At 39.4% G+C, this 12278-nt stretch overlaps 1 protein-coding gene across 17 annotated transcripts in view; it reads right to left on the minus strand.

Annotated features, from left to right (window-relative positions):
- Positions 1–12278, minus strand: part of LOC140484688 (disks large homolog 5-like) — a 218127-nt gene that overhangs the window by 33864 nt on the left and 171985 nt on the right. For 6 of the 17 annotated variants that reach the window (XM_072583357.1, XM_072583359.1, XM_072583350.1 and 3 more), the window contains 6 exons: positions 11718–11848; positions 11529–11630; positions 9780–9936; positions 8031–8108; positions 3379–3541; positions 1828–1967 (listed from right to left, as the gene is read on the minus strand). In XM_072583357.1, the coding sequence (XP_072439458.1) occupies positions 1828–1967; positions 3379–3541; positions 8031–8108; positions 9780–9936; positions 11529–11630; positions 11718–11848 (771 nt within the window). The remainder of the gene's footprint in view (positions 1–1827; positions 1968–3378; positions 3542–8030; positions 8109–9779; positions 9937–11528; positions 11631–11717; positions 11849–12278) is intronic. The other 11 variants (XM_072583360.1, XM_072583355.1, XM_072583347.1 and 8 more) reach the window with 5 other exon arrangements.

Below are 12278 nucleotides of genomic sequence, written 5' to 3' on the forward strand. Positions count from 1 at the left end.
AGAGGGAAATCAGGAGGGCAAAAAGGGGACACCAGATAGCTTTACAAATAGGATTAAGGAGAATCTAAAGTGATTCGACAAATACATTAAGGACAAAGTTACTAGGGAGACAATAGGGCCCCTCAAAGATCAGCAAGGACATCGATGTGTGGAACCGCAGGAGATGTGGGAGATACTAAATGAATATTTTGCATCAGTGTTAACTGTGGAGAAGGATATGGAAGATAGAGAATGTGGGGAAATAAATTGCGACATCTTGAAAAATGCCCATATTACAGAGGTGGGCACGCTGGATGCCTTAAAACACAAAGATGGACAAATCCTTGGGAAGAACTCAGTGGGAAGCTTGGAAATTGATTGCTGGGCCCCTTGCTGAGATATTTGCAAGGTGCCAGAAGACTGGAGGTTGGCTAACTTGGTGAGCCTGACATCAGTGGTGGACAAGTTGTTTGAGGGAATCCTGAGGGGACAGGATTTACATGTATTTGGAAAAGCTAAGACTAATTAGGGATAGTCAACATGACTTTGTGGATGGGAAATTGTATTTCACGAACGTGATTGAGGTTTTTGAAGATTTAACCAAGAGAATTGATGAGGGCAGAGCTGTGGACGTGACCTATGTGGACCTCAGTGAGGCATTTGACAAGATTTTTCATGGAAGACGAGTTAGCAAGGTTAGATCACATGGAATGGACGGAGAACTAACTATTTAGATACAGAACTGGCTCGAAGGTGAAAAAAAACCGAGGTGGGAATTCAGGGTTGCTTTTCAGACTGATGACCAGCAGTGGGCCACATGGATTGGTGCTCGGTACACTGCTTTTTGTCATTTATGTAAATGATTTGGAAGTGAATATAGGAGGTAGAGTTCATAGGTTTGCAGATGATGCTAAAATTGGAGGTGTAGTGGACAGTGAAGGTTACCTCAGAGTACAACAGGACCTTGATTAGTTGGGCCAAGGGCTGAGGAGTGGCAGATGGAGTTTAATTTGGATAAAGGTGAGGTGATGCATTTTGGGAATGCAAATCAAGACAGGACTTATACACTTAATGGTAAGGTCCTGGAGAGTGTTGCTGAACAAAGATATTGATTGCAGGCTCATAGTTCCTCAAAAGTCGAGTCGCAGGTAGATAGGATAATGAAGAAGGCGTTTGGTATGTTTGCCTTTATTGGTCAGTACATTTGAGTATAGGAGTTGGGGGGCCATGTTGCAGCTAAAAAGAACATTGGTTAGGCCACTATCTGATTACTGCGTGCAATTCTCGTCTCCCTTCTATAGGGAGGATATCGTGAAAGTTGAAAGGGTTCAGAAAAGAATTACAAGGAAGTTGCCAGGGTTTAGGGTTTGAGCTACAGGGAGACGCTGGGGCTATTTTTCCTGGAGTGTTGGAGGCTGAGGGGTGACCTTAAAGAGGTTTATAAAATCATGAAGGGCACGGAGAGGGTAAATAGACAAGCATTTTCCCAGAGATGGGGCAGTCTAAAACCAGAGGGCATAGGTTTAAGGTGAGAGATGGAAATACATATTCAAAAAATAAAGAACACTCAACCATGTTCATACCTTGTGTAAGCATAGAGTCATTAAGCATAATTAAGGTGGAGATGAGACAGATATTTGAACAGTAAAGGAATCAAGGATTATGGGGATAAAGTTGGAAAGTCGAGTTGAGATTACCGAATTAGCTATGACCTCAATGAATAGCAGAGCAGATTGAATGGACTGGCTTCTGCTCCTATGTCTTTAGGTCATTGGGAGAAACTTAATACATTGCTCAGAGAAATCAGCGTACAAGTCTAAGTTCTAATTTGCACAACTCAAGTCTCACCTGGAACGTGAATGGTTACCCAGTTGATACATATGTGGGTTATATTGGGCCAAGATGGTGATAGTCTCACATGGCTCTGTCTGTCCAATAATTAACCGGGCCTGTTGTTCAGTGGCGTTCCGCAGATTTATGCCATTATACTGTCAAAAGATAGTAAAACGTCATTACCAACACTGCTGTGTATGTAACATAAAATGCCTTCTTAAAACCAAGAACAAAAGACATGATATGAAGGGAGAGACAAAGACAGTGCAAGGAAAAGAATTTGTGCTTTTGCTGCATCTTTCAAATCTGCAATACATCACAAAGCACTTCAGAGCAATGAACTACTATTTCAATGAAGGATGAGTTCACAGTAGTCCATTTGCACACAATAACATGAAGCATTAATGAGATAAATGACCGTGAAATCTATTTTGGTGGTATTGTTTGATGGATGAATACTGGCCATGTGGAAAGCCACTCTGCACAGTATCTGGGATTATTCAATTCATCTTAATAGGCAGGCACGAGGAAACTTAAAAACAGCTTTTAAAGCACAACTGCTCACTGAAATTCTCAGTGGTAAGACAGTTACCACTAAACCAACTGGAACTAGATTAATAGGAATGCAATGATGCATTGTATTTGGAGTATCAAACTACCCTACAATGGCAATCATCTCAAAACCCTGGCCACTAAGCTGTTGGTTTCTGCTGTGCTGGAGATTGGAAGAAGAAAAATCAAAGTGTAATATACCGAGATGACTCAAAAACACTGATAATGCCAACTGATCTTCTTGGCAGGAGATGGCATGGAGCTTTGGGAAACCCATTTTTACCCCATTCTCTTATGATAGCTTTGATAACTTGGAGAAATGCAAAGACTGTGGAAAAAGGAATAATATTACACTCTAAATTAACATGATCTCAAAATTTTAGGCCTGTCTATAAGGAGGCCATGTTCTTTGGCAAACCATCAGTAAAAAGCAGGTTTATTTTAAAGTTTTGAAGGAATGCAGGTGTTCAGGGAATGGGACTGCGGTGAGAAAAGCAAAATGTCAGATCATGCTCCTATGAATCACACTTTATAGTGAGGGACAACCCGGTAAAAACAACGATAAAGCCCTTGTGGAAATATTCCGATTCAAACAGCTGTTATGCAGTTTTTAATTGGAATTAGAAAGAACCCACATATTTTGGGCCTTCTTTCAAGACGCCCTATTCTCATGGAACTAAAAAATGAAGAGCATCCTCTTTCAAAGTTCCAACATTTGAGATAACTCACACCAGGAGGACCCATCTGTCACTCTTCTTAGATAATTGGAAAGATCCATGAAACAGCATGCAGACAGGCCCAGTCAAATTTTAAATGCAATTACAGAAGATTACCAATGCTCTCACAATACAATCTATACTGACTGAACTGAATTATAGGCAAATGTTGAAGTATTCTGCGAATATAGGAAACCCTTTCCCTCCCTAAACACGTACAGTTGTGCAAAGCAACAGAAGCTTCAGATGCATGATTTTCCTCATTATTAGCAAGTTTTAGCAAGTTAATCACATTTACCTCAAGCAACTGGTCACCATATTCAAGTCCTGCTTGATGAGCGATACTTCCACCAATTACCTTGGAAACAAATATCCCTCCATTTTCTCCACTCACGATTGAAATTCCAAGTGGTTCAGTTCCTTTCTGTACTGTCACATGACGGGGTTCTTGTAGATAGGGCCTTTAACATAAAATTATTTGAATTCCCTTCAGCAAAATACTCACTGAAATCTAAGGTTTTATACGAAGTCAAATAAGGCAACAGACCACCTGCACTTCAATTTTATTTTTAAACTGAGACAGACAAGATTACAAATTGGATTGCTACTCAAACTAGGATCTTAATTTGCACTGGACAGGCATGAGCACGTTACAAACAGCACAGAAATGGTAACACAGGAGAAGGTCTTTTTGCTAGTGAGAATATTTGACCCAAGACAATGGTATGCGTGTGGGGTGGGGAGATTTGCTTGTGCAATGTGGCATTATGCAGCAACATCAAATCCTCAGGGTTCATGCAGGCAAGTGCGCTGCATTCTTCATTGATTTCACTAGAGAATGCCATGAACGTTATGACTGTGCCTGCTCCAGTGAATCCAATCAACTCTGCTTAATGGTGCAACTCAAGCAAATTTCTTCTCCCACATCTTTTCCAATACAATCATCCTTAATTTTAATATGTATGTACAAAAGGAAACTTCAAAAAGGCAGCTTCACTTAGCCTCTCAAAGTATTTTGTACTTGGTTACCTTTCTTATAGTTTCACAAGATAAAGTGAACAGAATATGCACTGCACAGCACAGTGAGATTCATGTTTGAAGGAAGCAACAAGAGCAACCAGAGTTACTGGAGAATCAACATCAATCCTGACAGCAGCCAACAGGCAAACATGTACTGGAAAATTTGTCTACCAGCTTCCTGAAGAACCAATTTTGTTTGAAGTACCTTGTGTGTGAATCAAAGTTGCTGTATTAGGCTGTATCTACACCACACACCAAAATGAATCAAAATATGTAACAAAATGAGGTCAGCTGCTAGTTAATGCATACATTGTCATCCTACCCCTAGTAGTAAAATCCTGAACTGTTTTAACATGCTTGAGGGCTCCCATAAACTGTGTGACCAGTTTCCTGAAACTGAAATCTGCACATATTCTTTTTTTTCAATTCAATCGTGGGACGTGGGTACCGCTGGCTGGGCCAGCACTTATTGCCCATCTCTCGTTGCCCTTGAACTGGTGGTGGTGAGCTGCCTTCTTGAAGTGCTGCAGTCCACATACTGCAGGTTGCTCCACAATGCCTTAGGGAGGTAATTTCAGGATTTTGAATCAGCGACAATGAAGGAACAGCGATATATTTCCATATGAGGATTATGAGTGGCTTGGAGGGGAACTTGCAGGTGGTGGTGTTCCCATGTATCTGCTGCCCTCGTCCTTTTAGATGATAGTGATTGAGTATTTGTAAGGTGCTGTCTAAGGATCTTTGGTGAATTTCTGCAATGCATCTTGTAGATAGTACACACTGCTGCTACTAAACATCAGTGGTGGAGGAAGTGGATGTGGTGCCAATCAAGCAGGCTGCTTTGTCTTTGATGGTGTCAAGCTTCTGGACTGTTGTTGAAGCTGTACCCATCCAAGCAAGTGAGTATTCCATTACTCCTTTTGCCTTACAGATGGTGGACAGGCTTTGGGGAGTTAGGAAACTTATTTACTCTCAGTATTCCCAGCCTCTGACCTGCTTGGGTAGCCACTGCGTCTCTTTGGCAAGTCCAGTTGTTCCTGATCAATGGTAACCTTAAGGATATTAATAGTGGGGGATTCAGTGATGGCAACACCACTGAATATCAAAGGGCAGTGATTAGGTTGTCTCTTATTCGAGATGGTCATTGCCTGGCATTTGCGTGGCATGATTGTTACTTGCCCCTTGTCAGCCCAAGTCTGGATATTGTCCAGATCTTGTAGCATTTGAACATGGGCTGCTTCAGTACCTGAGCACGGAGCTGACATTGTGCAATCATTGGTGAACATCCATTCTTCCGACCTTATGACTGACGGAATGCAATTGACGAAGCATCAGAAAATGGTTGGGCCTAGGACACTACCCTAAGGAACTCCTGCAGAGATGTCCTGGAGCTGAGACAATTTACCAACAACCACAATCATCTTTCTATGTGCCAGGTATGATTCCAACCAGTGGACAGTTTGCCCCGACATCCAGTGATTCCAGTTTTGCTAGGGGCACCTTAATGTCAAGGGCTGTAACTCTCACCTAACTTCTGGGAATTCAGCTCTTTTGTCCATGTTTGAACTAAGGCTGTAACGAGGTCAAGAACTGAGCAGCCCTGTGGAACCCAAACTGAGCAGGTTATTGCTGAGTAATTGCTGCTTGGTAATACATGTTGATGACACCTTCCATCACTTTACTGACGATTGAGAATTGACTGAGGGGACAAGAATTGGGCAGGTTGGATTTGTCCTGCATTTTGTGTACAGGATATACCTGGCCAATTTTCCACATTGTTGGATAGATGCCAGTGATGTAACTGTACTGGATCAGCTTGGCTACAGGAATGGTAAGTCTCCAGTACTACTGTTGAAATGTTGTCAGGACCCGTAGCCTTTGCAATATCCAGTGCCTTCAACCATTTATTGATATTACGTGGAGTGAATCAAATTGGCTGAAGACATACTTGCAAAGTGGGTGACCACTGCAGGAGGCTGAGATGGATTATCCACTTTGTACCTGGTTGAAGATTGCAGTGAATGCTTCAGCTTTATCTTTTGCACTAACATGCTGGACTCTTCCATCATTAAGGACGAGGATATTTGTGGAGCCTCCTCCTCTAGTGAGTTGTTTAAACTGTCCACCATGATTCACGACTGGATGCCGCAGGACTGCAGCGCTTATATATGATCTGATTAGTTCATATCTACCACTTGCAGCTTATGCTGTTTGGTATGCAAGAAGTCCTGATCAGTTATTACACCTCATTTTTGGGTATGCCTGCCTGCACTCTCCACCGAATCAGGGCTGATCACCTGGCTTGATGGTAGTGCTTGAGTGGGAAATATGCCAGGCCATTAGGTTGCAGATTTTGTTGGAGTATGGTTCTGCTGCTGTTAATAGTCCACTGCCCAGTTTTGACTTGCTATATCTGTTCGAAATCTGTCCCATTAACAATAGTGCTAAACAACACACTACAGGCTGTGTGAAGGCAAGACTTTCCCTCCACAAGGACTGTGCAATGGTCACTCTTACTGATACTGTTATGGACAGATGCACCTGCAGTTGGCAGATTGGTAAGGAGGAGGTGGAGTGGTTTCCCCTCTTGTTGGTTCCCTTATCACCTTCTGCAGACCCAATCTAGCAGCTATGTCAGTTTGGACCCGGCCAGCTCGATCAATAGTGGTGCTGCTGAGCCACTCTTGATGATGGTCAATCCCCATCCGGAGTACGTTTTGTGCCTTTGCCACCCTTCCTCCAAGTGTTGTTCAACGTGGAGGCGTACTCAAACATCAGCAAAGGGAAGATGGTTCATAATAATCAAGCAGGAGGTTTCCTTCCCCATGTTTAATCTGAAGCCATGAGATTTCGTGGGTTCTGGAGCTAATGTTGAGGTCTCCAAGGACAACTCCCTCGCAAATATATACCACTGTGCCGCCACCGTTGCTGGGTGAGTCCTGCCAGTGGGACAGGACATGTCTGGGAACGGTGATTGTGGCGTCTGGAATATTATTTTGTCAGGCATGATTCTGTAAGCTTGAATACGTCAGGCTGTGCTTGAATAGTCTGGGAGACAGTTCTGTTAATTTTGGAACAAGCCCCCAGATAATGGTAAGGACTTTGCAGGATTGTCAGGGCTGATTCAGCCATGGTCTTTTCTGACGCCTAGGTCAGATGGCCCATTTCGTTTAATTTCTTTGTTGAAACTTGATACAACTGTGGCTCGCTAGGCTGTTTCAGAGGGCAGTTGAGAGTCAACCACATCGCTATGGGTCTGGAGTCACATGTAGGCCAGGAAATCCTCCATCCTTGAAGGACTTTTGATATGCAAATCTAAATAAACCAATTAAGTATTTTTAAAATATACCTCTACTACATTAAAAGTTACTAGAATATCTTGACGTCAATAACCTAAAATGGTTTGCACTGATGAAAGGTCACTGATCTGAAATAATAACTTGGTTTCTTCATCCCACTGGCATGATTGGACCTGCTAATTATTTTCAAAGAAAAATAAGTTGTTTAATTGCTACAATTATAGCTAATGTTATATGTTTGAGTAACCATAGCGTTGGAAATGACCCATGAAAGAATATTCTGTTAGATGTTCATGCATTTGGCTCTCTCTAAATTGCTCTACACCACCACTATTACCCACTATATTAGGAGATCAGATCTCAAGATTACCTACCTTCTTAGGCTTTTGTTCAGAATATTCTTCTGCTGGCTGACATAAGTTAAAGTAATTTTTGTTCATTTTTCAGAATTAGCTGCTGTCAGGCAGACAAAAGTGTCTCAAGCAAACACTAACCTTGCATGGGATAAAGTTGCCATGCAAGAGCTTCCACATTAGCAGTAACTGAGAAATGCGAAATGACAGATGAATAAGCAAATCTTGAGAATCGCAAACAGGAAAGCAAAAAGCAAGTTAATTTGTAACAGGCCAACCTCAGGCTCCGTAGTGATGAGAAGCGAGGCCTAGGAGTGAGAGGAATTCTCAGAAAGGACCTATTACGAAATAGGTATCTAAAAAGGGTCAGAATGAAAGAAAAACAGTTGTAGAGATGTATTCAAAAAGCCTAAAAATGTTATGCTTCAGGAGGTTGAGAGAGAAAGAAGAAAAATATAAAAAGCTGTGATAAATATCAAGTTCTCTCTGATCTACAAATACATTCAATAACTTGATCAACTTGTAAGAGTGTAACTATAGCTTTGGGCCCACAATTTTACTTTTTCCAAATAAACATAAACGTCAAAGTTGCAGTTTAAAAAACACATTATCTATAACTCTATTTCTGGAATGGGTGCAACATTAACAAAATGAAAATACTTAAACATCATAAAATACCAAATTTTACATCCTTTATTAGAATTCCTGTTATTAGTTGGATTTAAAACATTAGCATTGGAAAGCCAATCAGAATGTTCTGAAATACTATACATAATATAACCATTACAGTGTTCACTGTAGTGATACCTCAAAATGTTTCCTTAACACTGAAGGATCAAATACAACATTCTTGCAATCTAGAAATGCTAATAGGATGATTGCTATTCAGGCAGTCCATATTAAAGTATTTTCACATTAAGCAACAAGCCTAACCATAGAATAATATTTGACTCACTTTTTTGCAATTCCTAAAAAAAGTTTCAATTTGCTATGTAGGGTGCTGGCCTAGTAGGAGATATGAGGCATATTATGCCCTGTTACTAAAGGAAGAGTATAACAAAGAAACCAAACAATATTTTTCAAAGGGCAACTGCATGGTTTTGTTGCAATAAAATGTGTATCAGTATTAAGAAATCTAACTAAAACATCAACAAATCAATTCTGCTGACTCTGGACAACACTAAGATGATGGTTGACTAAAAGTGCAATCCATTCATATTCCTTGTATGGAGAACCTGAAAATAAAGTTGGAATAAGAAGTCCCAACCATGCATTTAAGACAATTCCACAAATATAAATTCCCTCACAATATTGTTCAAAATATTTGGAAGTATAAATGAAAATGTTTTTACAGCCTTTTCTTAAGATTGCGATAAAAGCCAAGACTTTTGAAAACCAGAATTCTTGTTTAAGCATTTGATTCAAATATAAATGCTGAAAGTTAGAAAGTTCCCAAAGCTTAGCTGGAATCACTATTAAGTCAAGTATAGGAAAGCCATTTTAAGTCTGCCATACGTTATCTTGTGCTTTGCAAAGACGTGTTTTCTGCTGAAGTCTCATTTTGTCATCTAATGTTGGTAAACTACTCTTGACTGCATTCAATGACTGATTCGTTTTTTTAAATATAGTTATGATGCTTGATCCTTCTAGAGCCATGATGATGGACTAGACAATGATAAGACAAAATTAAAGATACAATTGGTTTAATTCAAATTAGCTTAGTTTTTAACTTGCAAATGGTAATGTTAGATTTAATTGTGAACTCAATTATTCTCCATGAGGTGAATTTGTTAAAAGCGTCTTTGCTTTGTCTGAACTACCTTCACATTGAATGGCCTGATTTCCTAAATAACCAATCCAGTTTAATGATTGTCATTGAAAAGTAAGGCCATAATGTTTTATAAAATTCCATTCATGTCACACACAATCCTTTGCTGTCAATGCTGAGTATTTCAGTGAATACTGATTGTAAGCAGGAAATCATATAGTTCAAATCATAACATGCAATAAGTTTACATTATCCATACCTGTCTTTCCTGTATTCTCCTGTTGACACAGGACTAATGGAGATCTTAGTCAGAGAAGAAATTGAACTCTGTGATTGGCTGCTACCAAATGATGTCGTCTCCAGGTTCATTGGTGATTGTGGGGGTGTAATCAAACTGGGGCTGCTACGCTCAGAACCTGATTGTAAATATATCAACATGAAGGTTATTCAGAAATCCTCTTTTTAGAACAACAATTTCTTCTACATTCTCTTCAATAATTCCCTAAAAGGATATTCAATTTAGTATCAAGAACATTGCAAATGCTAAATCAATCAAGCATCTGTGGCAGAATATTCACTCACCGCCTTCAACAGTTCCAATCTTACCAATATTCTAAAAGCATTAGACCTTCTTTTGTGTCAGCTTCCCTGCATGACTTAACAGTCTCTTTTGTGAAATAAAAGGGAAACTAAAGTCTTAATTCTTGATTTTCTGCAAAGAAAAAACATCTGCAGAACCATCTCAAGTTATTAAGCACTGTAATTGACAAGCATATTGACAACTTCGACTGTGCATGTTCTTTTAGAAGTGTCATAGTGCAAGCTAGCATCTAGCAAAACCAATAATCAGCAAATGAATCAACATCTAGCATAGCGCAACATACTCTTCATCGTATATCAGATTTATGAAGTTGGTAGCAATCCAAAGATCTATAGGTAGATGCTTTTCCTTGCACAAGCTTTATTACAGTATGATGAGCACCTCAGAAATGGTTAACTCAATACTTTATTGAGACAAGATTTGAGGTGGAGTAATGGCTCAGAAGACAAAATTTGTATAGCCACACAACTAGATATACATAAAAGTGGAAGTCTCATGTTGCAAAATGAGAAAATAAAATGATTGCAAAGTTGGAAAAATCATTCCACTCCTTCCATCTGCTCTCACTTCCATAACATGCTTCTGATGCAGAAACATTAAGAGTTAAATTATCCACACAAAAAACTTGAACACAAGCAAGTATCTGCATCATTATTTCCTAGAAGGGCAAATTTAATTATTTTTAATAGATTAAACTGATAAAGCTGAAGGTCATTTAGTGGTGTAATGGCTTTATGATCATGGTAAACTCATGCTGGATTCAGACAATTGAATAAAAAAAAGACTAAACAAGGAAATGCATGGAAAAATATCTTCAAGATCACTGAATTCAACTTGCTACAGTTGATAACAATACACTAAGATGATTAAGAATATTTGACACTGGCAAACTCAACCAAAACCAATAATTTATTTCTGGAATATATGCAAATTAAGCTATTAAAATTAATTGACTCCAATTAAGTTGTGAAATTCTAAGCCAGAATCCACCCCTATACTGTCGTCGAGACATGAGCTGATTTCCAACTATCTACAGTATCATAACTGAAGCAACATCACTTCAGTTAGCTCTTAAACACTTTTAGCAATAGCTGATTTAAAACTTGATCATAATTCAGATAGCAAACTGCCTTGACATCAAACTCAAAATGCAAAATTGTAGATCACTATGTCTATAATTTCCCATTACAAACCCCATAAGTATTAAGAAATAACTCCAAATATTACTTAGCTACGATTAAAGAAAATTTCAGACAACCAAAGTTAAATTCATCAGCTGATCAGGCACTACACTTTCGCGTGATGCATGACTCTCCTCCTTCCTCTACTCCAGAGGGCAAAAGGAATTATGGGAGCAAAGTGAACAGAATGCTAGCAACAGTAAAATTGTGTGTTGTGGAAGATTACCTCTGTCAGAGCCTGTAGTCAATCGTGGGTAACGGGTATTTGAAGGGATTCGAATCCGTCCACTTTTACTCGGAGCAAAAGCCAAGCTGCTTGATGAACCTGCTGAAAAACCAAAAGGGGTGGCTCAGTGGTCACTGCAAAGATATTAGGTAGTATTGACTAAACAAAAATGAGCAGATGAAGAATTACCAATACGTGCACTGGCTGGTAGAGACTGTGTTCCATGTGATGTTGTGCTTCTAGAGGACTCCAACAAGTCACTTGAGTGTTTGTGGTCTGGGCCAGTCAGATCCAAGCTATGATGTGTGTGATGTTGTGGGCTAGGAAGTAAAACAATGAAGTTGCATTCAATGCTTTCTAAGTTTTTTTTTAATACCAGCAAGTAAAATTCTCCAACAAGAAGTACAAATTCAAAACGTTAATTTAGAATTGAACATATTTTATATTTAACCTTTGTTTTATATCATGGCCAAAACCAATCATCATTCTTTTTCTCCACCGAGTTCCAAAGATAATTTTATTTAATTTTTATAACCAAATCTGTAGTTTTTGAGTTACAGGGCTGACCATATTTTGTCCATAAGATCCACTTCCCTTGAACTTCTTGACTACCTAACTGTCATCAATGGCCGTCAAATTGGTTGACGTTTAATGTTTGTTCCCAAATCTTATAACTCCCATCATTTACTGCTTCAAAAGGAACCACCATCAATCTCTTCCTATCTCCAACTTCCCTTTTATCTTCAAAAC

The sequence above is a fragment of the Chiloscyllium punctatum genome, chromosome 13 (assembly GCF_047496795.1).
Source record: "Chiloscyllium punctatum isolate Juve2018m chromosome 13, sChiPun1.3, whole genome shotgun sequence".
In the NCBI taxonomy this organism is placed as follows: Eukaryota; Metazoa; Chordata; class Chondrichthyes; order Orectolobiformes; family Hemiscylliidae; genus Chiloscyllium; species Chiloscyllium punctatum.